The 26,210-nt window shown below is 39.5% G+C and overlaps 1 protein-coding gene across 2 annotated transcripts; it reads left to right on the forward strand.

The window, feature by feature from the left end:
- Positions 1-7,924: 7,924 nt before the first annotated feature.
- Positions 7,925-25,333, forward strand: LOC124142461 (ras-related protein Rab-14). Of its 2 annotated transcripts, none has more exons than XM_046510936.2 (9): positions 7,925-8,034; positions 13,066-13,155; positions 14,863-14,986; positions 15,232-15,277; positions 18,824-18,955; positions 19,149-19,215; positions 19,610-19,728; positions 19,999-20,067; positions 21,091-25,333. In XM_046510936.2, exons 3-9 carry the CDS (start codon positions 14,881-14,883, stop codon positions 21,194-21,196), a joined length of 645 nt encoding a protein of 214 aa, XP_046366892.1. In that variant the 5' UTR covers positions 7,925-8,034; positions 13,066-13,155; positions 14,863-14,880; the 3' UTR covers positions 21,197-25,333. The 2 variants fall into 2 exon arrangements, with proteins under 2 accessions (XP_046366892.1, XP_048244885.1); XM_048388928.1 differs by lacking the exon at positions 7,925-8,034 and adding an exon at positions 9,829-9,847.
- Positions 25,334-26,210: the final 877 nt, after the last annotated feature.

Genomic DNA, 26,210 nt, shown 5'->3' on the forward strand with positions numbered 1-26,210 from the left:
TTGAAAGGTCGCACACCAAAAGAATCTTTCGATGAAATGAAAGCAACTTATTGGGAAGATGCCCCATCATATGACGTTGTTAAACACTGGCATCGCCAGTTCAAGTGTGGTCGGACATCTGAGGAAACAGCTGCCATTCCTGGTCGCCCCCATTCAGCCATTGATGAGGGCACTATCCATCAAGTGGAGACCTCCATTTTGGCAGACCGACGTATAACTGTTCGCCAGTTAGCACAAGATGTCAAGATCAGTGTAGTGTAGGGTAATTTGAACATGCATAAGGTGTCTGCACGATGGATTCCCAGGCTGCTCACACCTTTCCAAAAGCAGGTACGAGTCAATTGCTCAAAGGATCTTTTGGACATGTGCCAAAAAAACCAGGCAAACTTTTTTGACAGACTTATCACACAGGTTGAAACATGGGTCCATCACTATGATCCTGAGACTAAAGTTCAGTCGATGCAATGGAAGCATGTGGAGTGGTGGAGGCAGGCAAGGTCATGCTCACGGTGTTTTGGGACCAGCACGGAGTAGTGATGATGGATTTCTTGGCAAAGGGTACCACAATTACAGGAGCTTATTATGCTTCACTGCTGCGGAAATTGCGGGACGCTATCAAGCTTAAGAGGCGTGGCATGCTGACCAAGGGTTTCCGTCTCCTGCAAGACAATGTTCCAGTACACAACTCTCATGTTGCCCAGACAGAAGCGCGGTCCTGTGGCTATGAAATCCTTCCACATCCTCCTTACTCTCCTGACCTTGCACCATCTGAGTTCCACCTTTTTCCAACCATGAAGTCATTTTTTAAGGGAAAACGTTTCACAGATGATGAAACACTGATTTCCGAAGTCAAGTCGAAGTTTAAGACGCAGAATGAGGGCTTTTACAAGCGAGGTCTCCATAGTTGCATTAAACGATGGGAGAAGTGTGTAACTCTTGGTGGTTCCTATGTGGAGGTCCATCGGAAGTGGGTCAGGGGAAATCTTTAATGAACACCCCTCGTAGTAGTAGTAGTAGTAGTAGTAGTAGTAGTAGTAGTAGTAGTAGTAGTAGTAGCAGTAGTAGTAGTAGTTTATAGGCCGCTTTTAGCAATATTCCATCAATATCACGGCGGGGGACACCAGAAATTTTGGGGAATCGAACCAAGGCCTTCTGCGTGACAAGCGAACGCTTTAACCGCCAGTTGTGACAAGAGTAAACGTGAGACAAATGACGTCAAGGCTGCAAAAGTTGTGGCCCCTGAATTCATGAAGATATTTTATTAGTGCTTCGCGAAGTCTCGGGTTCTTATTCTCATCACACTTCATGTGCATTCACCGCTCAGTGACATGGGCGTTGCCACAGACGTATACAGCCACTAAATACACCGAAAGCTCCCTAAATACGGTGGCCCATTAGGGACATGGAGTCTGTTTTTTCAAAATTGTGATATTTCACTTACTGTTATCGTAACCTTTTGCAAATTAACACGATTTGTCATACAAATGTGTGATAAATCATGTAAAAAGAAAATATTGTATCGCTGAAAAGGGAAGCGAAAATGTCATAAACTAAAATGAAAATGTAAAAACAAAAACGAAAATGTAAAAAATTAAAACGACAATACAGAAAACTATTTCCACCGCGGTGGAAATAGTTTTCTGTATTTTCATTTTAGTTTTTGGTATTTTCGGTTTTGTTTTTACATTATCACTTTAGTTTTGACATTTTCTTTTTAGTTTTTGACATTTTTGCTTCACATTTCAGCGATTCAATAGCTACTTGAAAGTACATTTTCCATGTTTTCGGTTGTTTCTATACATGATTTATCACATATTTGTATGACAAATTGTGTTAATTTGCAAAAGGTTACGATAAAAGTAAGTGATATATCAAAATATTGAAAAACAGACTCCTTATGGGCCACCGTACCTAAACACACAGTATAGCACGTGAGGGGGAGCAAGAAGCCAACGGGTAAAGTTTCACCAAGTGGACACAAGCGCAGAAATTTGTTGTTCAGAGTCGCCTCCCTTAGCCCTGCCAGCATCCAATAGATTCGCTCTGAAAATGATCCTTGGTATTTGAGCATCATACCCGTGTTCGTGGGTTACGTTCAAGGGGTAACCGTAAATTGTTTGGGGGTGCGGGGGTGGGGGGCCGGGGTGTGTGTGTGAAAATGGGGGGTTGTAACGTGTTTATCATTTCTGTTAAGTCATATTCACATATCGCTCATTTGTTATAAAACTAGAAGCTTCTTGCTATATTCTATTACGGATAGATATTATTCCTGGATTAATGGTAAAAACCAAGGTCCCCAGCAACCTATGTTTGTCGTATGAGACAGACAAATAAATGGAACGGGTGGTCAGACTCGATGACTTGGTTCATTGCATGACGTCGTATCCTGTTGCATGGAGCGATGTTCATGATGTGCATCACTGGATTGTCTAGACCAGTCTTTGTTCCCCTCAATAACAACAAGTACAATCTGTTAACGTCTTTTTGGTATGACGCGGCGGGGTATATCTATCCCCTCTCCGGGCAGACGCTCTATTCACTAGACCACGGAGGCGGTCCGTCACAAAGAAGATGCCGAACGTCTCGTGTCCATTAGCAACTTGTGGAGGAGAAGAAGACTGAGATTTAGTCCCAGAAATAAAGTTGTCTTGTTTACAAATATTTATCTACGAAATAAAACAAATAAAATCCAAATGGGGCCCAGAACAATCCGAGGCAATCTAGACTTGAGTTGGACTCCTTGTTAATTTTTTGTCTGGGGCCTGGGAGGGACACTAGGAGAGAAGAAACAGCTAAACTTCAACACAAGGCCAGGTTCCAAAACAATCAAGCTGCGGCAGTACCTTCTCTGAAACACCATGAGACAAGAGGCCATTACACTGACAACAACAGCCTGGAAGGTTTCCACGCCAGAACAAAAGGTTGTCACACAACCATCCTGGAGCAGTGTCAGCTCTGGAACCACCATGGCGGTCATCGCACATACAACAACATAGAGCCTTTCCACACCAGAACACAGGATTGACAATCCACCATCCAAATTCCATCGCAGAACACATCTCATTAAAATAAAATCTGTTACTACGATGCGACAACCCCATGCGTGAAAATCTCACCACCCGTCTGCATAAGGTTTCAAAGACCACAATCCATGTTTGTTTCCTCGGGGACATAATATTTTATGGAAGGCATGAAAAAGAATAACTGGACTTTACCTGGTGCGTGTAATCTGGACCCTGCTGTGTTCCGTGTGCAATATTAGTATGCCACTGAAGTAAGAAATAATTTTGATGACAAAAACATTAGCTACTTTTCTGTTGTTTCTTTGTATGAAAATTAATAATTTAACTCTTGCGCTGACTTATAATGCTTGTCTTGGTCATTTGAAAAAAAAATCGAAATGATATGTATCACGGTATTTTCAAATTAGATATATTTGCTTTATTTACAAAATATGATGTCCATATAGTAACTATCCGGAAAATGGCGTCTAACATCCTTAATTCGAGATACAAAATTGCGGTTCGTATGTTGGGAATGTAATGCCAACAGTTCGGCAATTCGAGCGGGGAACATAGGAAAATGTACCTTAAGCAGGCGACATTGACATCAGTAGAAGGGGTCTCAGCAATCAGAATCCGACATTCATGTGGAGGGTAAGAGAAGTACAGATATGCTTCATGTTGTTTAAACGAGTTCCTAGATCGTCATGTGTTTTTTGACAACAGGGGTTTACTATTAGAGTGAGTGAGTTTTGTTTTAGCAAATTTTCAGCAACATCTCGACGCGGGACGCCAGACACGTCTTTATATAGCCAGGTGTGTCTGCACAGTGGAACTGAGAGAATAAGACAAAGATTGTCTCTCCGGGCAGACGCTCTATTCACTAGACCACGGAGGCGGTCCGTCGCAAAGAAGATGCCGAACGTCTCGTGTCCATTAGCAACTTGTGGAGGAGAAGAAGACTGAGATTTAGTCCCAGAAAAAAAAGTTATCTTATTTACAAATATTTATCTACGAAATAAAACAAATAAAATCCAAATGGGGCCCAGAACAATCCGAGGCAATCTTGTCTCATCATTCAGTTTGTTTTCACTTAACGCAATCAGAGTACCTAACTCAGAGAGGTAATCGGGGCTGGTTATGGAGGCGTGAGTTTTTATGAGTTATGTTCCCCTCGGTAACGTCAAAACTGTACGTACTGTACACGGACCTCTGACATGTGCTACATGCCCCTGGCTATCCCCCTACACACAGGACCTGACTCAACCCCGTTCTACTGTCTATACTCGATCTATGTCCATTGTGTCACGTGTCGTCATTGTTTATTGCTTCCTGCTACTCACACGTGACTGGCTGACTGACTGACTGACTGATATAGGAGATTTAACGTGCGCTCTCCGACTGTAGCGTATTTCGCACACGGGCCTGGCCGGGCCATTTCGTGTATTGCGAAAAGGGTGAAAGTGGTGTGTGCAACCCAAGAGGGGGCATTTAGGGGTTGGTTATATTGAATTTTTGGAATTTTTAAATTTGGAATGAATGCCGAAGTGGGTGGAGGAGGGAACTAAGGGAGCCGGGTGAGGTGGGTGTTTGTATGTTTATTGGATTTTGGATTGGTAGATTAATGAGTTTTTAGATGTGCTTAATTAGATCTGTTTTGATTAGGAATACGCCTAGGGCCTTGAAGTTTTCTAGTTTATTTTAAGGGTTTATGGTCTCTGCTGACACGTGGCTAATGCCCATGTGATTCATTTGTACAGTGACATTGAGACGCTCTCTTAACCACGTTCGGGTGATGTGGACCATGTTTGACACATGTCATGGTGCAACCAGTTACATTATGTAATATAGCCTAAATTAAGGAGAACATCCACACAGAGATATATTTCATACATACAATGTCTCTCATTATTAGCAGCGGTGGGGTAGCCTAGTGATTGAAGCGTTCGCTCGTCACGCCCAGGTTCGTCAGATAGAGGGTTTATCCACACTTTTTTGTTAGCATAGCATATGAGCTAATATATTCTTGGAATGACTGCACACGAACGACAGTCATTGCCTCATTGCAAACAACAACCTTAGCTACGGAATTAAAGGGTAAGTAATCTCTGGCGTATTTCCTGCTGTCTAACACTGCCCGCTCGGGCTCACAAGCTTCTGTGTGTCGATTTGCTCGGTAACCTCGACCGGGCGTGACAAGAGACTGGGCTACCGTCTGTATGAACAGCGTAAATCAATCGATATCTATACTCATTTCTGACTGAACACCAATTGGTTACCCGTCACTACGATTTCGATGTTACAATCACTACGATTTCGATGTTACAAAGGGCTCATGTTGATTAATTTTCTTTAACCTAAACAAACAGGACGGTGGAAGCTCATGGGATGTCGTTATTTGGAAATATCCCTCATGGTTATAGTTTAATAATGAAAAAAAAAGTATCTTGTAGTAAAACATTTTCGGATTTCGGATTGCGTGGATAATACGATAGCTACTCCCTTGTTGTTATCCATGTTTCCTGATTTGTTTGTTTGTTTGTTGTTTAACGCCGCACTCCAGCTACATGGGCGGATACAGGGTGTGTGTGGGGGGGGGTGGGTGGGGTGGGTGGGGGGTGGGGGGGTGCGCATGGGTAGCTGAAGACCTATTCTACCCCGGATCTTCACGGGTGTGTTTCCTGGTATAAGCTACACCTGTAAAGTCATTCACTTGAATCTCAGTTAATGGATTTATTACAGGTGTAATTAGTGGTGGCACCACACAGATTACGTGACCCATGTTCCCATTTGGCATTTCTTTTGGGGTAATAATTGAATCTAAATCCTGGTTTGAAGTTGGGTGAAATGAATGTTATGTAAACTGCACGTGACAGCTCAGCAAGAGAGGAATGATCAGTAGAGTTACAAAAAAGACATCCATCAAAAGATTAAACGATATACGTTGATTGATAACTCACTGATATCTTGCACAGTGGATTTGTCAAAAGTAAGTGTTTACATGTGTTTTTTTTGTTTGTTCGTTTAACGCCGCACTCAGCAATATTCCAGCTATTTGACGGCGGTCTGTAAATAATCGAGTCTGGACCAGACAATCCAGTGATTGACATCATGAGCATCGATCCACGCAATTGGGATCTATGACATGCATCAACCAAGTCAGCGAGACTGACCACCCGATCCCGTTAGTCGCCTCTTACGACAAGCATAGTCGCCTTTTTAAGGCAAGCATGGGTTGCTGAAGACCTATTCTACCCCGGATCTTCACGGGTCGTTTACATGTGTACGTTTACTGGAGCAGACGGAATTCACCCATCTCAGGACGTGAAGTTCCTTATACTTTGTTTAAAGAATTAGCCGACAATACGTTGATTGATGGCTCATTGTTATCTAACTCAGTGGATTTTGTTTTAATAGGACCGTGGAATCGTGAAAAGAGTTGTCACGTGTGTTATCTCAGCTGACCCATGACACTTGACACCTCTGTGAAACACCTGAAACAAACTTACGTGACTCAAGAGAAATGAACACGAGTTATAATTCCAGAAACGCTATATATATATATATATATTAATATATTTGATTGTTACAAAGACACGTGACATCGAACAAGTTTCTTTGTTCAGCTGCAGACGTATGGGATATTTTCTTAATTTGGATATTCACGGATACGCTTAATATAATACATACAACTTTGGTCGATTGTAATTACGATATTTGCATTTTGTTTTCATTCTCATTTGCTGCAGCATTGAACAGAATCATTCTTGTTCCTCTACGTTTTCGTTGGGAAGTTCTTGGATGTCCGACAGACAACACTAAGTCTTTGCTTTCTCAAGCCTTTTTCGTTTGTAGGCTCGTATATGTTACAATCAATGTGTAAAATGTGATTCACTCAGGCAATTTATAAAATGTCTAAATATTTCAGTCATTTTACAAACTGACTGAAAAATATGTCTATTTATTCAACATATTGACTAAAAATTATTAAGACATTCAAATGGGCTTAAAACAACACTATAGTAGAAATAAAAAAATATGGAAATGTACTTTGACTTTCCTTTTCTTTAAATCCTATCATTTTCAGTCACTGGGTGGTGAAATTAAACATCAACATATTTGGAATGTGTTTGCATGATAAAATAAATGGTCAATTTGTAAAAAAAAATATGTAAATTTAGGCGTTTAATAAATTGCCTAAGTAAAAATTGTAGTAATTCTGCACATTGACTTTAACATACAGACACCATAAAATAAGCAATGCTCAGGTGAAATATTATCAGGTGTGTGTGTGTGTGTGTGTGTGTGTGTGTGTGTGTGTGTGTGTGTGTGTGTGTGTGTGTGTGTGTGTTTGTGCGTGTGCAAAAAAATGAAACTAAAAACATGATGTGACGGAATGAATGAAGTGCTGTTATAAAGACTCCCTGTACACACACACACACACACACACACACACACACATACATACATACATACATATACGTCGATACGTTTCTTAGATAAATCTGTTGTGAGGTAATGTCAATAAGGGGTATTGTCCAACTGCATTTGAAGCTGAAAAGTATTTATCTCTTTTTCGGGATAAGGCTCTGTAAATCTTTTGACATACCGACCGAGCATATACACAGAAATGGAACTTGAGAATGGAATTATGTGTAAAAGATCTACTTTGTTTTGAAAAGCAAAGCTATGGCCAGCTTTCGAATCGCATATTCATGTTCCGTATTATTTCTTCATTTCAAATCACATGAGACGATATACAGATTTGATTGTGACTGATTTAGCAGTTAGCCAGCTGGTCCTGTTCCTCAAAGCGATCTTGGTACTATGACTATCGTTAGCCTATGTTACAGTGTGGAACAGGCTCCTCCGCATTAGAAATGCACTACCTGACAGAGTTACTTCCCTTGAGTTGTCTGCCGCTAGATGGCATGGTAAACCCATCGAAAACATTGCCCGACGCCATTTTGTGATATCTTAAGGAAAGAGAGATCGAAACTGAAGCATTACTTGTCTTTTTTCTCCATTTTACGTAAGTTTACCCAATGGAATGACGCAGTTAGAATGTATACCGACATATAAGACTTGCGGGTGGGTGGTATAACACTTAATCATTTGGTTTGTGTCCTTGTATTTGGGCAAGGCAGATGGAGAGGTGGTGCAAAATTCGTGTTTGTTGATGTAAATAGGAAGTAAAGTTTCAGTAAGTACACATACTGAGCTGTCTACTCTCTGGATTTCTACTACGTTTATATGTGTCCGAGTTGGGATGAAGGGATATACGAGTAAACTATCGAGTATCATTTTGATGACCCTGATTGAAATGTTTTCGACAACTGTTTGTTTTGTGACACGATGGAAATAGCGTGGCGTCTGCTTCGGCAGATCTCGTGAGTCACAAGCATAATTAGAATGGAAGTCCAGTGGTGACATGGAACTTTGATCTCTTTCACATTTATTAGAATACAACACTTTATGTTATTTACACTGTTAAAAATATATTATTGGTTTTATTATTTAGGGGCCCAGTGCCGTTTCTTGATGAGTCTACTGTTTCACACGTTAGGGGGTGTTGCCCTTGCTGCAATTAAAACCTAGCTGTAGTATACAGCCTTATCTCCCTTGACCTTGTTGGAATGACAGCTGTGTGTTACTAAGTGTCAGTTGTCTTGATACATCCATTTGAAAATGAATCTCAATATGTATATACACTCAGAAGTATGATAATGATATATCGGTTTATAATGATAATTGATATGAGTTATTTTGTATGTGTGTGGATAAAAATTACCTGTGTAGACCTGTAAGTTAATGCTACCTGTCTTATGAACTAGGCAAGTCCATGAAATGTTTAGAATTGTATTTTCTGCCTCTTCCTTATCCATCTTAACCATAGTTATCTAAATAAAATAATAAATGTACTGTAAATCACAATCCAAACACTGTTTGATTTAGTCTCAAAGGCCTCAAATATTTTTAATGGACAATCTTCAGACATCAGTGGCTATTGCCCCTGACTGTTAGAGATTCCATTAACAAAACTATTGCTTAAAGAATAATACCATATTGCCCATTATTGGCTTCAACTGCTATTAGCTTGTAATATTTTTCCCTTTCGAATAAAATGATCTGCAACATGTTCTAAGAGATTTATGCTCATGTATACATGTCAGAATGTCTTTTGCATATTGTTGAAGTCTGCCAGATAAAGTACCTTCATCTATCATACTTATTCATGCTGATTCATAATTAAATCACCATTGATACATGTTTGAAAGATGTAATAATTATTATTTGTGTTATGAGTTAACTTACTGTGTTCAAATGTTTCCATCATATTTGTTGTCAAACACAATTCCACTCCATTGACCATGCTGACATGATAATCATGAAACAAATTAATGTTGAACCAGTAGAATACCTTATAAGATCATTTCACCTCTGACAGAATCATAAAAAATTACAAAGACTCAAAGGAATGCTTTGTAGGTTAGTTTGGTTAACAAGAAACTGCAGGTTTCAAAAGTGCAGTTTTGGAGGCCATGCCAATCTTATACTGCCATGCAAACTGGTAAACAACTGCTATTGAAACTGTCATGGGTGGTGTCTCTGTACAGGGCTAATGAATTCTGTTGTGTTTGCCTCACCTCTAAAACTGACCTACCATAATCATCATAAACGCCCTGCTCCATTAAGCACACCTGACCAACTTCTAGACTGACCTGTTAGTAATCCATAAACATGTTATAAGCGCCTGGTACTAAGCCTGAAAATTTACGTGCCAATCTGTATTATCCTGTGCATGTTACAGATCTTTTCACAGTCAGCACAGCAGTATAGAAAGGGTATGTTACTATTATTGAAACAGTTTAAATTTAAACTAAGTCTGCTTTCTACTGCTTGATTTCTGACAACAAAGTCATCTTGTCTATGGTTTTAAGAGTAAGCATGCTAGTGAAAATCTAGAGTGACTAGTTGTTTATCACCCATATCTGGTGATTTGACATAAGCATCCAGTCTGAAAATTAAAAGTGAAATGAGCCTAGGACTTGTTGGAAATGGCCAATAGTGTCTACCCCTATTGTATCTAACATGTTTGATTTAAAACCAATTTTCTGTTGTATCGACAAGATGGTATTGTAATTTTGACATATATGCGAAAAGCTAAGAACCATTGACACAGGTTGCAATAAGCACAGAACCACTGTGGCATGCTAATTAGACAGATTGTAGTTAGTGTACATATGATACAGAAGGGATGTTTCATCTTTCCTTTCAGAATGACCAATTACAGTGATTGTCTAAGCACTCTTCTTATTACATGGGCTTATTTGATATGATTACCACCTCATTAACAGGCTCACATCATAACACTTACTCCCCATGGGAAGTCTAGGGTAGAATAGATCCCTAATGTTGACGTAAAAGGTGACTTTATGGGTCGTGTGGTCATTCTCTGTGACTTGGTTGTCTGAACTTGTCTCAGCATGCCTCAACAGATGGGGCGTTGCTGATTATATCAATCACTGTTTTATCTGGTCTATTCTCTAACTATTTGCAGGCTGTCGTGACGTTGCTTAGGTGTTGCTGACTGGTATTAGACATTAAATGAAACAGCAAAAGCATATGATGTCATTATGCAGTTTTGTTAATTGCAGACGTTACAGAACATTTCTAGGCACACACCCTGCCCTAGTTGTGAATAAGATGTTTTTTTGTTGATGGAATATAGAAAGTTATGTTTTGGCAAATGACAAAGCAATGTATCTATTTGTATCCAGCTTTATTTTTATTTATTCAGTATTTTCATTAAGTATTTGTATGTCTTAAACTGTAAAGGTATTTGCATACCATATTTTCTTGTGTGGAATGTGGTATTTCTTATATTGTGCGTAGTTAAGAACTACATCGTATCATTACAGGGGAATGAACATGAGATAACAAACTTGGTCAATGAAAATTGTGATAAAAAATCACTATTGACATCTTGTTATTTTCAGTGCTGTTTTTACTTCTTCTTTTTTTTTAAGTAATCATAAACGTAGCACTTGTGACTTATGGAATAGTTTGATGAATCACAGTTTTAGGTTTTCACAATCAAGAAAACAATGTTGAAACATAAAAATCAAACAACAACTAATATGACTGTCAAAGTAAGGCATTTATGATATATATGTATTCTCTGAACTAAGACTCATTTTCTGGATCAATAGCAGTAAGCTGATCATGGTAACTGTAAATAACTGTGAGTTGGTGCGATCTGCCAATCAATTCACACAATTGGAACTATAATGAATGAAAGTGGTCAAATGTAACAAATGTTATATTTGGGATAACACTTTCTTAGTAAAGTACAGATTCTCGTAATTTTTTCGGGTTGAGTCCCGCCTCGGTGGCTGAGTGGGTTAGATCGCTGACTTTGTGTGCTGGCGATTAGGTACCTCACTCTGGCAAGTGTGGGTTCGAATCCCGGACGGGACTCAACCCCCAAAAAGTGAGAATCTGTACTTTTAATACTAAGAAAGTGTTATCCCAAATTTAACATTTGTTACATTTGACCACTTTCTATATGGCATTGTGTATTTATAGCTTTCGGCCATGGGAGCCATGCCAATTTACACTTGTCGGAGGGGTACTCACAGTACGTGATCTAGACTACCAGTTGTCAGACTTTCATTTTTGTGGAAGCCTCAGTGGCTGAGTGGGTTAGATCGCTGACTTTGTGTGCTGGCGATTAGGTGCCTCACTCTGGCAAGTGTGGGTTCGAATCCCAGACGGGACTCAACCCCAAAATAGAACGAGAATCTGTACTTTACTAAGAAAGTGTTATCCCAAATATAACATTTGTTAAAATGAATGAAATTTTGAATAAAATTAATATAATCATGATAATAGATTACAAACAGAAAGCCACATAAACAATGCATACTTATGACCAGATAGTGTAATAATAAAGGATTATTGTTCATACATCATTGCAGATTTGTTGACATCCCTTTTCTGGTGTTTTGTGCTCAAGGTAATGTCATTACTTGGGGAAAAATAATCAAAATTCACTGTTTGCATATGTTATGCTCTACACAGCACATGTATGATAATTGTGTTGTTTTTTCCAGCATGTTCAGTAGTATATAGGTAGTATACATGATACAATCATTGACAAGTTTAGCTGCACACTCACACAGTTGACCATGGTTGACAGTTACCAAAACCAGTGCATAGTCCAATCAAAATTTGGTAACAGACTAAACATCCAGTTCGTAAACAGCATGGATTTCAACACGCAGATTTCCGTTGACTGCAAGATTTGCAACTGATTACAGTCAACTGGGCATCAGTAGATATTTTCCAAATCTTTTCATGTTTCTGATCTAGGTGCTCAAGTGATTTGATGCACTATTCGTGGTAAGACCTGTTTTATTACATAAGAGATCTTGACTATCGATCAGATCATCATGACTGGGTGCTGCCATTTTGTTCGAAGCAAACACAAGTGATATGAGAGGTGGTGTCTGATTGGTCAATAGAGGGGACATAACTCATAAAAGCCACTGATGGCGTCACAATCTATGCACAAAATTCCAGCCTAGTTTGGAAAGGTGGAAACTGGACTTTCATTGTCATTTAACGCACTTGCCACAGGAAGATGAAATATCTTAAAAAGATTAATGGAATAATATTTTGTTCTCAATTTGCCTGCCAAGGACACTTTGTTTGGAATCATAGATAAATTCCTGCAATGACAATGATCCCAGTCTGAAGAACTGAGGCAGGCTAGTAATAGCAGACACTATGGCCATGATGACAAACAGGGCGCCATGTGTTACAACAAGGATAAGATGAGCTGATTTATGTTAAGATGTCTTGTAGTACCCCGAAATAGACATGATAACTGCAGTATTCAAAACTAACCCTAAGGTTAAAAGTTCAAGATTTAGGGGGACCCCTAGATTAAATACCATAAGGACCTCAAGGACCCCAAGACTCCCACTCATTTCAATCACTAACTTTGTACAATAAGACGCTCAATATAATGATAAAATGTACTTTCTTTATATTTCAGAAGGGTAAAATCAAGTCCTCCATTTGCCTCAACTTGCACATGCTGTGTTGATTGCTTGAAGAATTTATTCATCTTTCTATATCATATTAGGTAAGTTACTCTGCAGAAATACAGACACTGTCATTCTTTAAAGTCAGTTGAAGGGTAGTGGGGTAGCCTAGTGGTTAAATCGTTTGCTCATCACGTCAAAGACCCTGGTTCCATTCCCCACAACACACTCACTCACTCACTCTTTGCTCGTCACGCCGAAGACCCAGGTTCCATTCCCACAATAGGTACAATGTGTGAAGCCCATTTCTGGTGCCCCCTGTCGTGGTATTGCAGGAATATTGCTAAGAGTAAAACCATAGTCACTCACTCAAAGTCAGTTGCTTGAATGATTGAAATGCAGTGATTTCAGTACACAATTATTGCATACATCAGTTCTGTGTGTTTATACTATAAAGAGATAGAAGGACAACATGTACAATAGCATCTTGTTTATTTAGTTACTGTCAGCAATTGTCAATCTCAAAACATTTTCTGTGTTAATTCATTGATTAGATATGTCAGGACTCAGTATAGATCAATTATCAGTTGACTGTAATGAGTCACTGATGCATCAATGCTAATCTTGTTGGTATGGTACATAAAATGTTTTGTTCTGTATTGATATTTTTTACTACATTTGCAAATGTTTCGCTAATATGAAATCAATCACCTGCTCAGTCAGATGGTCTGACAACATGCACTGATGGACATTTTGGACCATAGAAATATGAAGTCCACAATTCATTCTGTTCATGTACCAGGCCCTGTTTCTCACAGAGATCTCAGTGCTTTGTCTCTTGTTACTTCTGTGTGTTATCATAGTTATAGATTTATGATAATCATAGTGTTAAGACTTTTTGCTCTGTGGAACACAGTACCTTAGATATTTGGTCATTGACCCAATATACATGATATAATGTCATACTGGTGCATACTGGTGCAACTGGTGAGAACAATACAGAAAGATGTCAACCATTGAAAAACAGAATGACGTCAGCGAATTTCTGTATAGTTTTGACATTTCATACTGCACAGTTTCTTTCTTCCTTTTCTCCCTGACGCCTCCGTGGTCTAGTGGAGAGCGGAAGGTCCGGGGTTTGATCCCCACCCGCATCATACCAAAAGACATTAAAAGATGATACTTGTTGTTACCCTGTCTGGCTCTCGGCATTAAGGGGCTAAAACAAGGACTTTTTGGCTCGGAGTCAGTATACTTGGTTCTGAGTGGGGTATTCATGTTAAACTGCGGCATGGTATCTCAGTGAGCTAGCACTATTATTAGTATAAATCAGCATCAGTCCGGACTAGTACAAGCAGCCACACAAACACACACGTACATGCACATCGCTATATAAGTGCAATAATCTTGGATGTGACGTTAAACCCCATTTTACATCACCTCACCACCTTTTCTCCCTTAATATGATAATTAGTTTGATATTTTGATAGTTTGGAAAACAATGTTCATGTGGCATAAATATGGACCAATCTGAAACACTATCAGCAAATGGGTGTAGAGTCCCGAATGATCCTGAGAAATGCATGCTATGGTTATGTCTGTGCAGACAAAATGGATAAGGTCCATAGTATCTCATGCATGGTGTAAGAAATAAACTTCGATGTCATTGATATATTCTGTTAACCATTGATTGACATAAAGGTAGTCTAGTCTTGAGTCCCTGTGTAAGTTAAATATCATGTGACATGTGGATGCCGTTTCCATGCGATGATGTAAGGTAACCATGGTAACACTGTCTTTTCTTCCAGGTTATACCAGTAGTCAAGATGGCCGCCGGCCCGTACAACTACAGTTATATTTTCAAATACATCATCATTGGTGACATGGGTGTTGGCAAATCCTGCTTGCTCCATCAGTTCACAGAAAAGAAATGTAGGTACCACCAGTATTAAAGTCAGTGAGGGATTTATGTGCGATTTATGTATGATTAAGTACCAGTGACAGGCTCATTGGGGAAACAACTCTCTGCATGTTGTACTCAGATTGGATGAATGTCCTTTACATAAATAATCTTCACTGAAATATGGGCATTCAGAAATGCAATCAGGAATTATTTATCACAACCCTAAAATGCGCAGTTCATATTTGTGATCAACTTGTGTTTTTGTTTTTTTCAGTTATGGCAGACTGCCCTCATACAATAGGAGTGGAGTTTGGAACAAGGTATGGGTGATAGCAGATGCTCTGGAGTGTACCCTCCCAAGTGGAAATTGCAGTATTATCATATATATGTTTACTTATCCTACATTACTCTTTGATGCATTTACTGATTTCTTTAACAGGAAAACAAAGCTGTGTGAGGTCCAGCTGGAAAAAAAATTGTTCCAACCTGTTGTGTGGCAGACCCACCACAGCGCCCACGTAACCACAGAAGTGCTGATGTAACATATCTGCACATTACTGACTTACTAGTCATGTTTGACCTTGTTTAAGCTGTCTACTGACATCCTTTGCATTGTTTTATATTCTACTTCCTATGGCTTGTGACTTCATTTCTTACCATGTATTTGTGCCATTGAATTAATATATTGCGCTTGAAAATGGCTATTAGTCACAGTAAACAATGGTAAATATCACGTATATTGTTCCAAATATTGTCATTTTGATTTCTCCATGTGGTCACGGTCTCATGTCATTTAATTTTGCTTATTGCTTGGTAATTCCTTTTATATTGTATGAACCTATTTTAGTTGTGGATATTAAAGTGTTCTTTTTTCACTTTTATCATGTTTATACAGGGTAATTTTACCCTTTAACTGTTGAGTTTGGGTTTAAATTTGCCTGTATATCTCTTTGTTGTTTTGTACACATTATGATTACAACCTCTGCTTAAAGTGCAGATTTATACCCTGTTGTATTAAGTGCCACGATAGCAAATCTGGCAGGGATCCTCACCCCTTGTGTTTAGATTGCATCGCTACCATGTGCATTAGCTGCTAAGTGCAGCCCCTGCTCTTCCTTCTCTCCTGCAGCCTTTCAAGAAGTACCAGGGGGTATCGAAGAATACTGTCACCTTAATTGATGGGCGTGACCTCTCCTTCATCTCTTCACGTGCTGACGACAGAGCTCCGAGCTCCGATGACGCCTGAACCTCTTCAGGCACCAACGACTACACAGGCACAGCACCTATCTACACTTCCATAACCACCCAGGCGCCACCCCTCCTAGATGACAGCTACCCAAGCTCATCACCTATTGTCAGCACCTCTGAGCAGTTGCATATCGCCTCCTCTGGTGCTGGCGCCTCAGGGATTCGGACCTCTAACTGGTTATCCATCTACAGAGATGTCTTTCCAGCAAGCGCCGCCTCAGGCATCACACATTGATCTGTCCTGGATGCAGACGTTTACGCAGTCCATGTTCCAGCAGCCGATGGCGCCTCAGTTGATCCCTACATCTGTGCTGCCTTCAGAATCTGCACATCACCTGCTCTAGCACCGGTGCGTCAGGGATTCGATCTGCCACCAGGTTTCCCATCTACATAGATGCCCTTCCAGCAGGCGCAGACTCAGCCGTTACAGGCGCCCAACATGGACCCGTCCTGCGTAGCGCCTCTAATAATGTGTGCAGATCATATGGCTTCCACTCGGACTCATCTGAAGGTCCTTTTGTGCCAGTACAGCGAATCTTCCCCCGAGAAGGACACTCATCTCAGACGTAACCAAGTCCCTTACTTGATTCTTGACTGTTTGACCGTCACAACTCCATCACTTGGCCTGGGCATGGATAAACGAAGCACTAATTTGGTCCTAGCCTACCTCCATTCCGCTGTATTCAATGCTGAAGGATCTGGTCTTGGCATTGGACGAAGAATTTATGATATTATTTTTATCGCCGGCGTTCAAGGGTCCTCTACTTTAGGAAGGACAATTTCCCACTTCAGTGTCCCCTCAATTCTTGCCTGAAGTTCCCGCGCAGGATGTTCCTGGAGATCCAACACACTCTTTGTAAGTCATTACCTGAGGGCAATGGCCTTGGAAGGCATCAGAGGTGTAAACAGTTCTGACCCCCTGGTTGTCACCAATCCAAGCACACCATTGAAATTTTCCAGTTGTCCAGAGCTATCAGTGTTTCGCACGACAGTTAGGAAGGTCTCTATGCTACGAGCATTGGCTTGGTAAGCATGTCCTCCACAAGATCCGAGCGGTCGCCTCCACCATGTCTCGCCAACCCCAAAGGACATTTCTTCGGAGTCCAGAGCTGGCCTTTCAAATTCTCTTGTGTTCTTTTTGCACCCCAGATCATGCGGCAAGCATTAGCTCGGAATGGTTATGTTTCTGTTCAACCCAAGAATGCTGTGATGGTCATCTGGACTTTTTAACAAGGCTTTCTTGAGGATCACATCTGAAAGTACAAACTGCCTTAAATATGACTTTTTCATGTGTCAAAGTATGGCATTTATGATATACATGTATGTATCCATTATCTTGCTACTGAAGTTCAATTCAAGGCGTCAAAAGCAGTAATCTGACCATGGTTGCTGTAAATATCTGTGAGTTGTGCGATCTACTGATCACTTCACACACAATTTCGCCGAGTAATGTAAACAAATTTGAATGATGTTTTTAATAAAATGAATGAACATAGATCTAAGTCCAGATATACAATGAACTCGTTTTTATGACCAAATAGTATAATAATGGGATTAAAATGCGAACTTTAGTTTGGATTTGTTGACTGGCATTTCCGGTGTTAAGTGCTACCAGTGATCAGCTGATAACATTTCTTTAGATGGGGAAAACATCGTGTCATTGGTCAACTTGAGTTTATGAAGGGCAAGGGAACACTGTATGCCCGTCTCCATTTCCGTCAGATACATTGAGGAGTATTGCAGGATAAGTTGAACATTTTGTAAAATCTAAATGTTTTTTTTACGTTTGTATACTTATCCTGCATTACTATGTCTTAAGTGGCCCACCAGTCGCAGAGTTGCCTCCCCAGGGTGTCTTGAGATGTTACGCTCAAGCTGCAGATATGTGACATCAGCATTATCGTGGTTGCCGTGTGGTGGGTCTTCCGCACAACAGATGGGAATAATTTCTTTTCAGCTTGACCTCATGCAGCTTCATTTTACTGTCAAAAGAAAGCAGTAAATGCATTAAGGAGTAATGCAAGACAAGTATACAAATGTAAAAAATATTTAGATTTTACTAAACCTGGATGCATGAATCATATTCAGAGAGTATTGTTGGTGCATTGTAATTTTTGCAGTTTGTGACTTTAGTTTCAAGTCCAAGTCTAGAAAATGTCTTCCTATATAGCAAGAGCAAATGGTTCTAGTCCATACATTAGCTCTAAGTGTTACAGAAATGACTCAAAAAGACATTCAGGGCTGGTAGGCTCAAGAGTCTTTGGTACAGACCTCATTTGTTGACCTTTGTTTCAAGTTTGTTATAATTGTTCAATTTTTTAAATAGGCCAGCAGATCCAAATGACCCAAAAGATGACTTGAAAATTACATCCACATTTCATTATCACCTAAATTACAAACAATTCAAGTTGGTTATTGGTTATTATGTAGCCCCTGTATCTATCACAGCACTGGTAAATCTATGTATGTGTGTCAGCTGTAGCAAATAGCTGGTTTGTTATTTTGAGATTGTACTGAAAGTATGAAATTTGGTCAATTTAAATTAATATTCCTTAATTCAAATTGTTGCAGAACAATGTCATCATGGTGTTGATCTATGTGAACCATATTGTTGTCAGAATTATTGAGGTTGCTGGCCAGAAGATCAAGCTGCAGATCTGGGACACGGCTGGGCAGGAGAGGTTCCGAGCAGTCACTCGCAGCTACTACAGGGGGGCGGCCGGGGCACTCATGGTCTACGACATCACCAGGTAGAGTTGTTGTCCTTCGTTCTAAGCAAGATCGTCATATCCAAACCGTCGACCGTTGCCCAGTGATGCAAGTTCTGTAATTCACTGAGAAGAGTTTCTTCCCTTAGCCTACAAGATTTGCTGGTTATTGGTTCCAGTTAGCTTGCATCCTGTGTAAGGCCGCATGTGCAAGAGAGTGTGTTGTATGTTTCAGGAGGAGCACCTACAACCACCTGAGCAGTTGGTTGACGGACGCCAGAAACCTCACCAACCCAAACACAGTAACTACTTTTATAGTTCTCCTTGTCCAGACAGAGGGCAGTCTGCCTCTTCATGGCAGAAACAAATTGCCACATTTCTCAAAATATTATAACACAACAAGGGAAATAACCAAACTTTCTTGTCATGGGGATTTGAAGTTTTATCACATGTCATTCTTGTCAGGGTTCAAAGGAAAACAGCAGAATTTCTTGTTTTTGTTTGAAAACACCTGTTGGGAAAAGGTTTGAATCATGGTTAGAGAGGTCAAAATGTAACTGCTTCTAAGAGGGAATTATTCATTGTTCCTATTAGGGCCATTTCACCAATCCCAAACCAGTTTGTGAAATATTAGTGCTTATTTTAATGGCATGTTGCCTTTTGAGAGGTGTACATAAAGTTCATGTGCTGTTGTAGGTTATTTTCCTGATCGGCAACAAGTGCGACCTTGAAGCCCAGCGAGACGTTACATACGAGGAAGCCAAACAGTTTGCAGAAGAAAATGGCTTGATGTTTCTTGAGTGCAGTGCTAAAACGTTAGTATTCACATTGTTAGAATTTACAAATGAAATTTGGGGTTTCATTGTCATAACCCTTATAATAAAGGGGTCCTTACATTAAGAATGCATGAAAACTCAAGGACGTCCTTGTTATATTAACAGAATATGAATTTTACATTACTTGATCTTCAAGTCATGTGACCTATTCATTCATGCTACAATTTTACTGACACTGATGGTTTCAAGTGATAAAACTCTTAAAGTCTTGCATTCTGTATTATATTGAGAATATTGCTTGCCTTCCAGTGGAGAGAATGTAGAGGATGCTTTCTTAGACACAGCAAAGAAAATCTACCAGAATATACAAGATGGCAGGTGAGTCCTTTGACTCTCTCATCCTCTCCCACTATACATTACAACTGTGATTTGCTTTAAGATATATTTTAAAAGGGTCTACATCTAATCACTTCCAGAATCATGATCATTTAGTTGTCTTGCAAGTTTATCACCTAGCAGAATGAAAAGTTATATGACCAAAATAACTTCTTGACATTAAACCTGAATGGTCCAAGTGAAAGAGATATTGCGTCTAGGGCACTATTGATACCCGTGCTCGTTGAAAGTAGTAATGTTTAAGACCTGCATCACTTTGGGCTTTCCACCAACATCCAACTGATATAACACTGTGATATAACTGAAATACTGTTCAAATGAAAGACACTTTTAGGATGTAATACGTCGAACGAATCCTACCTCGCAATGATTTAGCAGTTCTCTGCCTGAGATGGAAATGCCATTCAAGGAAAAAAATGTGACAAACAGAGCTGTTATATGGTGATTGATTTTGTTGGATGGAAAGCTACAGACCTGTTAAACCATGTCCCACTCCATCCCCAAAGTTAAGGAATATTTAAGATTTATATACAACATCAACTTTTGAACTGCTCCCAAACATGATTCGTGGGGACGGTGGGGTAGCTTAGTGGTTGGTTCAGGCGTTTGCTCGCTGGAGACCAAGCTTCCATACCCGAGATGGGTACAATGCGTGAAGCCCATTTCTGGTGTCCTCTCTCCTCGATATTGCTGGAATATTGCTAAAAGCAGAGTAAAACCTCTCACTCACTCACTCACTCACTCACTCACTCACTCACTCACTCACTCACTCACTCACTCACTCACTCACTCACTCACTCACTCACTCACTCACTCACTCACTCACTCACTCACTCACTCACTCACTCCAGTATTTTGGTGAGTCCCCTATTTGCTGAGGGAATATGATTCCCCTCACATGACATGTTTCATAATGTACAGTATTATGACCTTTCTCTCAAGGGACCAATGATATTGAAACACTGTGTACCAGTACAGCCATCGTAATGATTGTGATTATTTCAGCCTGGACCTGAATGCGGCTGAGTCCGGAGTACAGCATAAGCCAGCCACACCACGCAACGCCCTCAATACGGATCAGACCCCCAACAAAGAGGGCTGCGCCTGCTAGTTAACAAGCCAGGCTGGCATCTTAACAAGCATTGGTTCTGCCTTCAATTCAGTCATTCCAGCGCCAACTGTCCACTGCTTGTATGCATACAGCAGTACGCACGATGCAGTGTCGATATCAATAGCTGACAGTTGCCGACAGCGTTCATCCTCCACGTCATCATCACCATCACAGGATGTGACCCCAGCATCATCAACGTCTTCACACATCCAATTGGCTCTTACACCAGTTTGTTCCAGCCAATCAGAGATCATTCAAGTATTCAAGCTGGGTAATTTGCTATGTTCATAACTGCAATCTGATTGGTCAGTACTAGTTTGAATGGAGCTCATTTGCCAGCTATTACAAGTTGATGTTGTAGCTGATTGGTCAGTTCTTTGAATGCTTGCAGCTGATCGGATGTGTGAGGACTGATGTCACTTCTCTTTATGTTCATCTATCTCTTACTGTTGTCAGACATGGACACAGGTAACCTAAGTCTATAACATACACTTGAAGTTTATACATCAATATCTCACAAATTATGAATTCTAATTTGAAAGGTGAGATTGCTTGAGTGATGGTCATGAGCATTTTCATTTCAGTAACCATAATGCTTATCATTTGATTTATTTATATTTTGTTATATTCCTGATGATTGTTCAAAATGACATTAATTTTTTAATATAGCATGAAAATCAGTTATGAATTTTCTGTGAACCGAAAATACTGGAGTATCTACGTTATTGAATAAATAAACCTAAAGGGAAGATTCCGCTACTCTTCAGTCCATGCCAATTGATAATTAGTTGGTTTTATTTATTTTTCTGAAAGACAGGTCCAGTGTGTTTATTCTTGGATTAGCCTAAAACTCAGAACAAACTTAAATATCATGTTTATCAGTTGAAATATATTGGTAGTACTTTGAAGACCCTGCTCTGGAGAAGTTACAAATTGTTCATTACTCTAGGATGAAGCATTAGCCTCCTCTCCATCTTCTGTTCCTAAGTTTGTGTGTTTGTCGGGTCAGTGGTTGTTGTGTGTGTAGATACAACGTTGTTTACCTCTGCTGAGTGCAGGGTTGGTAGACAACCCAATTGTGCTATAGTGTAAAGTTTGTTTTTGTTATGCTCAAGATCATTATGTATTGTTTCATATTTATTATTGGGGACTGAGCAATGTATAGCAGTTGTATATAGCTTATTGTGACGCTTACCTTACGCAACCCACTAGACAGGCACATGCTTAGTTTTAAATCTATGTAAATTGTACAGTGTCCATCACATATTTCATAGAGGTGAACTTTCAGAATGATCAGTGATAGAAGGGGCAAATATATGTAGTCATGACACTGATGATATCTAAATTGGACAAAAATGAAACAATTTGGATTTTAAAAAATATGCTACTTTAAAGAAGCTAAAGAACACCCAATTCTTCATATTACATGTTTCATGGCATGACAGAATAACAAGTAATATTAATGAATTAGGTGTTCTTTAACTTCTTTGGAGTAGTATATCTGTGTACCCAAGATGCTTCTATTGAATTAGATATTTTACCTTTATCACGATGAACATGCTGCTTAGAAGGTTATAATGATCTCTGACGCTTTAGTATTTATTGTCGTTACTTTCGTCAGTCAACTTTTCATGTATATTTTTGTTAAAAGGACATCCAGTAATCTTTACTGGAAACAAATTCACAAGGTGTTTGTTTAAGGGGCACCTGTGAGGGCACTTATTCTACAGTCACCCAGGACGAGTGATCATGCCAGTGTGCAGGATCACAAGCCCACTTGGAAATTGTTAAATGCCAGTTCTTCCCACTGGAAGATGACATGAAGTCTGAAATATATAAACGTGAGGGGGCACAGGGTGTCCAATCATCTGAGGTGCTGCAATTCACTGTGCAGAGTTATGTCCTTTGAACACGCCAGAAAGCTATGATTGTGGTTTCGAATCCAGGTTCGCCCCTTTTATGATTCTAGGTTTGTCAGCACCATACCTGTGCTCGTGGGCTTCACCAAAGTGGTAAACGTCTGAGACCTGCATCACTTTGGGCTTTCCTCCCACATAAAGCTGTCACATGGTGATAAAACTGGATACTGTTTAAATCGGCATTAAACCCAATTCACTCAGTTTAATCTTTAATACATAATCATTGTCATGGCATACCAGTGACAGAAAAGCTGTTTGTTATTTGGGTGTTCATGTTCATGTTGCCCCTACACTTGGCAGTCCTAAGGTGAACTGTTTGATAATGTTATCAGGTAGAGTTTCACAAAGTGGTAGTTGTGATTAATGGATATTACTATGTACTCTTGCTCTTGTAGCCATTCGAAGTATGAGAGGCCCAGTAATCTTAGGCTGTCATTTGTTGTGACGACTTGTGCCCATTAGCCATTTTAAATTCCATCTCAGTAACGATCCTTGATTGTGATGCTTGGTTTGTCAGCTCCATAGCCACTCCTTGGTTTCATCAAAGTGTTGAATGTCTACAACCTGTATCACTTTGGGCTCTCCTCCACGTTAAGCTGACATTGATATGAGTGAAATAACTGGTCGGCTTCAAGCCTAATTCACCACTCACTGACAGTTGTTCCATTATTTCTGGAAACCACATCCCAAACTTCCCCCAAATACCACCAATCTGTTTATAATGTCAGTGTTGCTAGGATCAGTTTGTGTGACGATGACATTGTGGTCCATGTTGATGCAGATGGAGCTTCATATTGAAAACACCACCATCAGGCCCAGGAAGCCTGTGTTGCTCACAAATTAGCATCATGGGTTTCTTGCAGGTATCAATCTGTAGCACTGGAGGTGTATAGCACAGCTTAATACTGATGATTTCATTTCCAAATGCGTCACGTTCTGGTCATGAAACACTATCTATCCAAATTGTTTTGATCTTATTATTCATGTTACTCATGTATTAACTTCTGTTGGTAGTAGTGAAGTATTTGTCACCTACAGATAATGCAAGCCTCAGTTGTGAGGATGAGGCTAGGTGAGAGTTGTTTCCCTTTATTTTGTTACTGTAGACCTCTGCACATTGTTTGAATCTTGCATTTGAGAAGTAATTATGTAATCTCTTGTGATATGAATACTTGTGTCTGCTAACATAGTACAGTCAATTACTTCTTCTTTCTATAGTCATGTGTTCACCTGAGTATGTACTTGCAGTCCTTCAATAACCCAGTTTCATAACAGTGAGATTAAATGTCAATTCTGATGTACAAAACATTTCAAAAATAAATCATAGCAAAATATCAATTTAACTGTGGTATCATGAATATATTTGTTATGGTTATTATAAACAATGAAATAATTTATAAGATGTTGTAGGAATCTGTACTAGTAAGGTTTGTTTTACAGTGTTAAGTGGTGATGTTTTCCAAACAACTACTTTTCTAGTCTGGTTGCATCACAAGATGTTTTAATAATCACGGTTTACGGTAATGGTTGAAATTACTATTTTATGCATATTGTGCATATATCTTGCATATGTCCTAGTTAAGTTATTAAGTGATGGGTGATACCAGAGAGGAAGATTGCTTTTGTGATGTGATTAGAAAATTCTATTTTTGATCAACATTGAGAAATGAGATTGTAAGACGTAAACTGTTGTTGCTTCAAGATACAATACAAACAAAGAACATGAAATCAGAGTGACAAGGCCGGTTGATACATTGTAACAATAACTTTGTCATATTAAGGCAAAAATGCCAAAACTATCTTTTATTTCACCCAAAATATTTTTAATGTTTTAAATCCTTTATGATAATTCCATCAGATATTATTAACAATGTAACAGGTTATTGTCACAATCCTCCAGCAAAGCTACCTGTTACAGTGAATTTTTGACATAGTTATCCCTGAGTAATTAAAGCATTAAGTTCATCTGTTCAACGGCCTTGTTCACAAAATGGTGTATAATGTGGAAGATGTCATTGGCACTGTAGGTAAAAAACAGCCTCCCTCGAATCTGAAGAGGACAATATGCACTGGTTGTCAATTCCAATGTGATATTCTTGTACTTCTGCTGTGTTGTGTAAATTCTCTTTCATGCAATAGTAGGTAGCACTCGATAATTGGGCATATGAAAGACATAATATAAACTACAAGTAATAAAGAGATGATGTATATAAAGTGATGAAGGCTTGTGTTGTTTTTGATCGAGCAGTGTAAGGACAAGAGAGAGGCTGTGGTTGTTTTTGTTCTACCAGCCGACCTGATTTAGCTATGTAAAAACAAAAGAGAGGCTGTGTTTTTGGATCTACCATCTTGCCTGATCTAGCTATATGAGAGAGATAAGGGGCTGTTCTTGGATCTACCAGCTTGCCTGATCTAGCGATGTGAGAGAAAGAAGAGGCTGTTCCTGGATCTACCAGCTTGCCTGATCTTTCCATATGCCACCCCCATGTTTGTTTATGACCTGCACCACTTTGACCCAATGTTCCCAAGCAGCATTAACCCCCAAAGACTAAGATACCCATCATATTATCACAACGCTGTGTCAGTGTCTGCAGGTGTTGAAGGATGGAAGTGGAATAACTGCTGTCAAAATATAGAACACTTATTTATTTAATAATACTTCTAATGTTATAATTACTCCTCTACACTTAATCCTGGTTAGAATGCATATCCAGCAACCTATTCTTTCATACATTTTTTAGGCAGATAAATGGAATTGATGGTCGGATACCTGATGATTTAGTTGTGGGTCAGGATCGTACCCTGACTGCATTACTTGTGTCACCAGGGTAGTGAGATGTGAATACATACTGGTAATTAAGCGCACAAAGAGAACAAAACGCCATACAGCAAATAATAACCAAGTGATGTTTAAATCAAAGACAAAAGGATGGCTGCTGATCCACAGACGACCAAATAGGAGTTCAAATAGTTAATACAGGGTTATAACAACATCATTGAAATGCAAAACAGGAGTGATACACCTAGAGATAAAGGCTCCACATTCTCATCATATAAATCTTATGGTCAAGCTCTAAGATTGCATTGAGGACTGA

The sequence above is a fragment of the Haliotis rufescens genome, unplaced genomic scaffold, assembly GCF_023055435.1.
Source record: "Haliotis rufescens isolate VD_foot unplaced genomic scaffold, xgHalRufe1.0.p SCAF_8, whole genome shotgun sequence".
Lineage (NCBI taxonomy): Eukaryota > Metazoa > Mollusca > Gastropoda > Lepetellida > Haliotidae > Haliotis > Haliotis rufescens.

Coding starts and splice junctions, on each gene's coding strand:
- LOC124142461 (XM_046510936.2), top strand. CDS start 14,881: ATGGCCGCCGGCCCGTACAACTACAGTTATATTTTCAAATACATCATC. Junction 19,729..19,998: donor CTTGAGTGCAGTGCTAAAAC/GTTAGTATTCAC, acceptor CTTGCCTTCCAG/TGGAGAGAATGTAGAGGATG. Junction 20,068..21,090: donor CAGAATATACAAGATGGCAG/GTGAGTCCTTTG, acceptor TGATTATTTCAG/CCTGGACCTGAATGCGGCTG.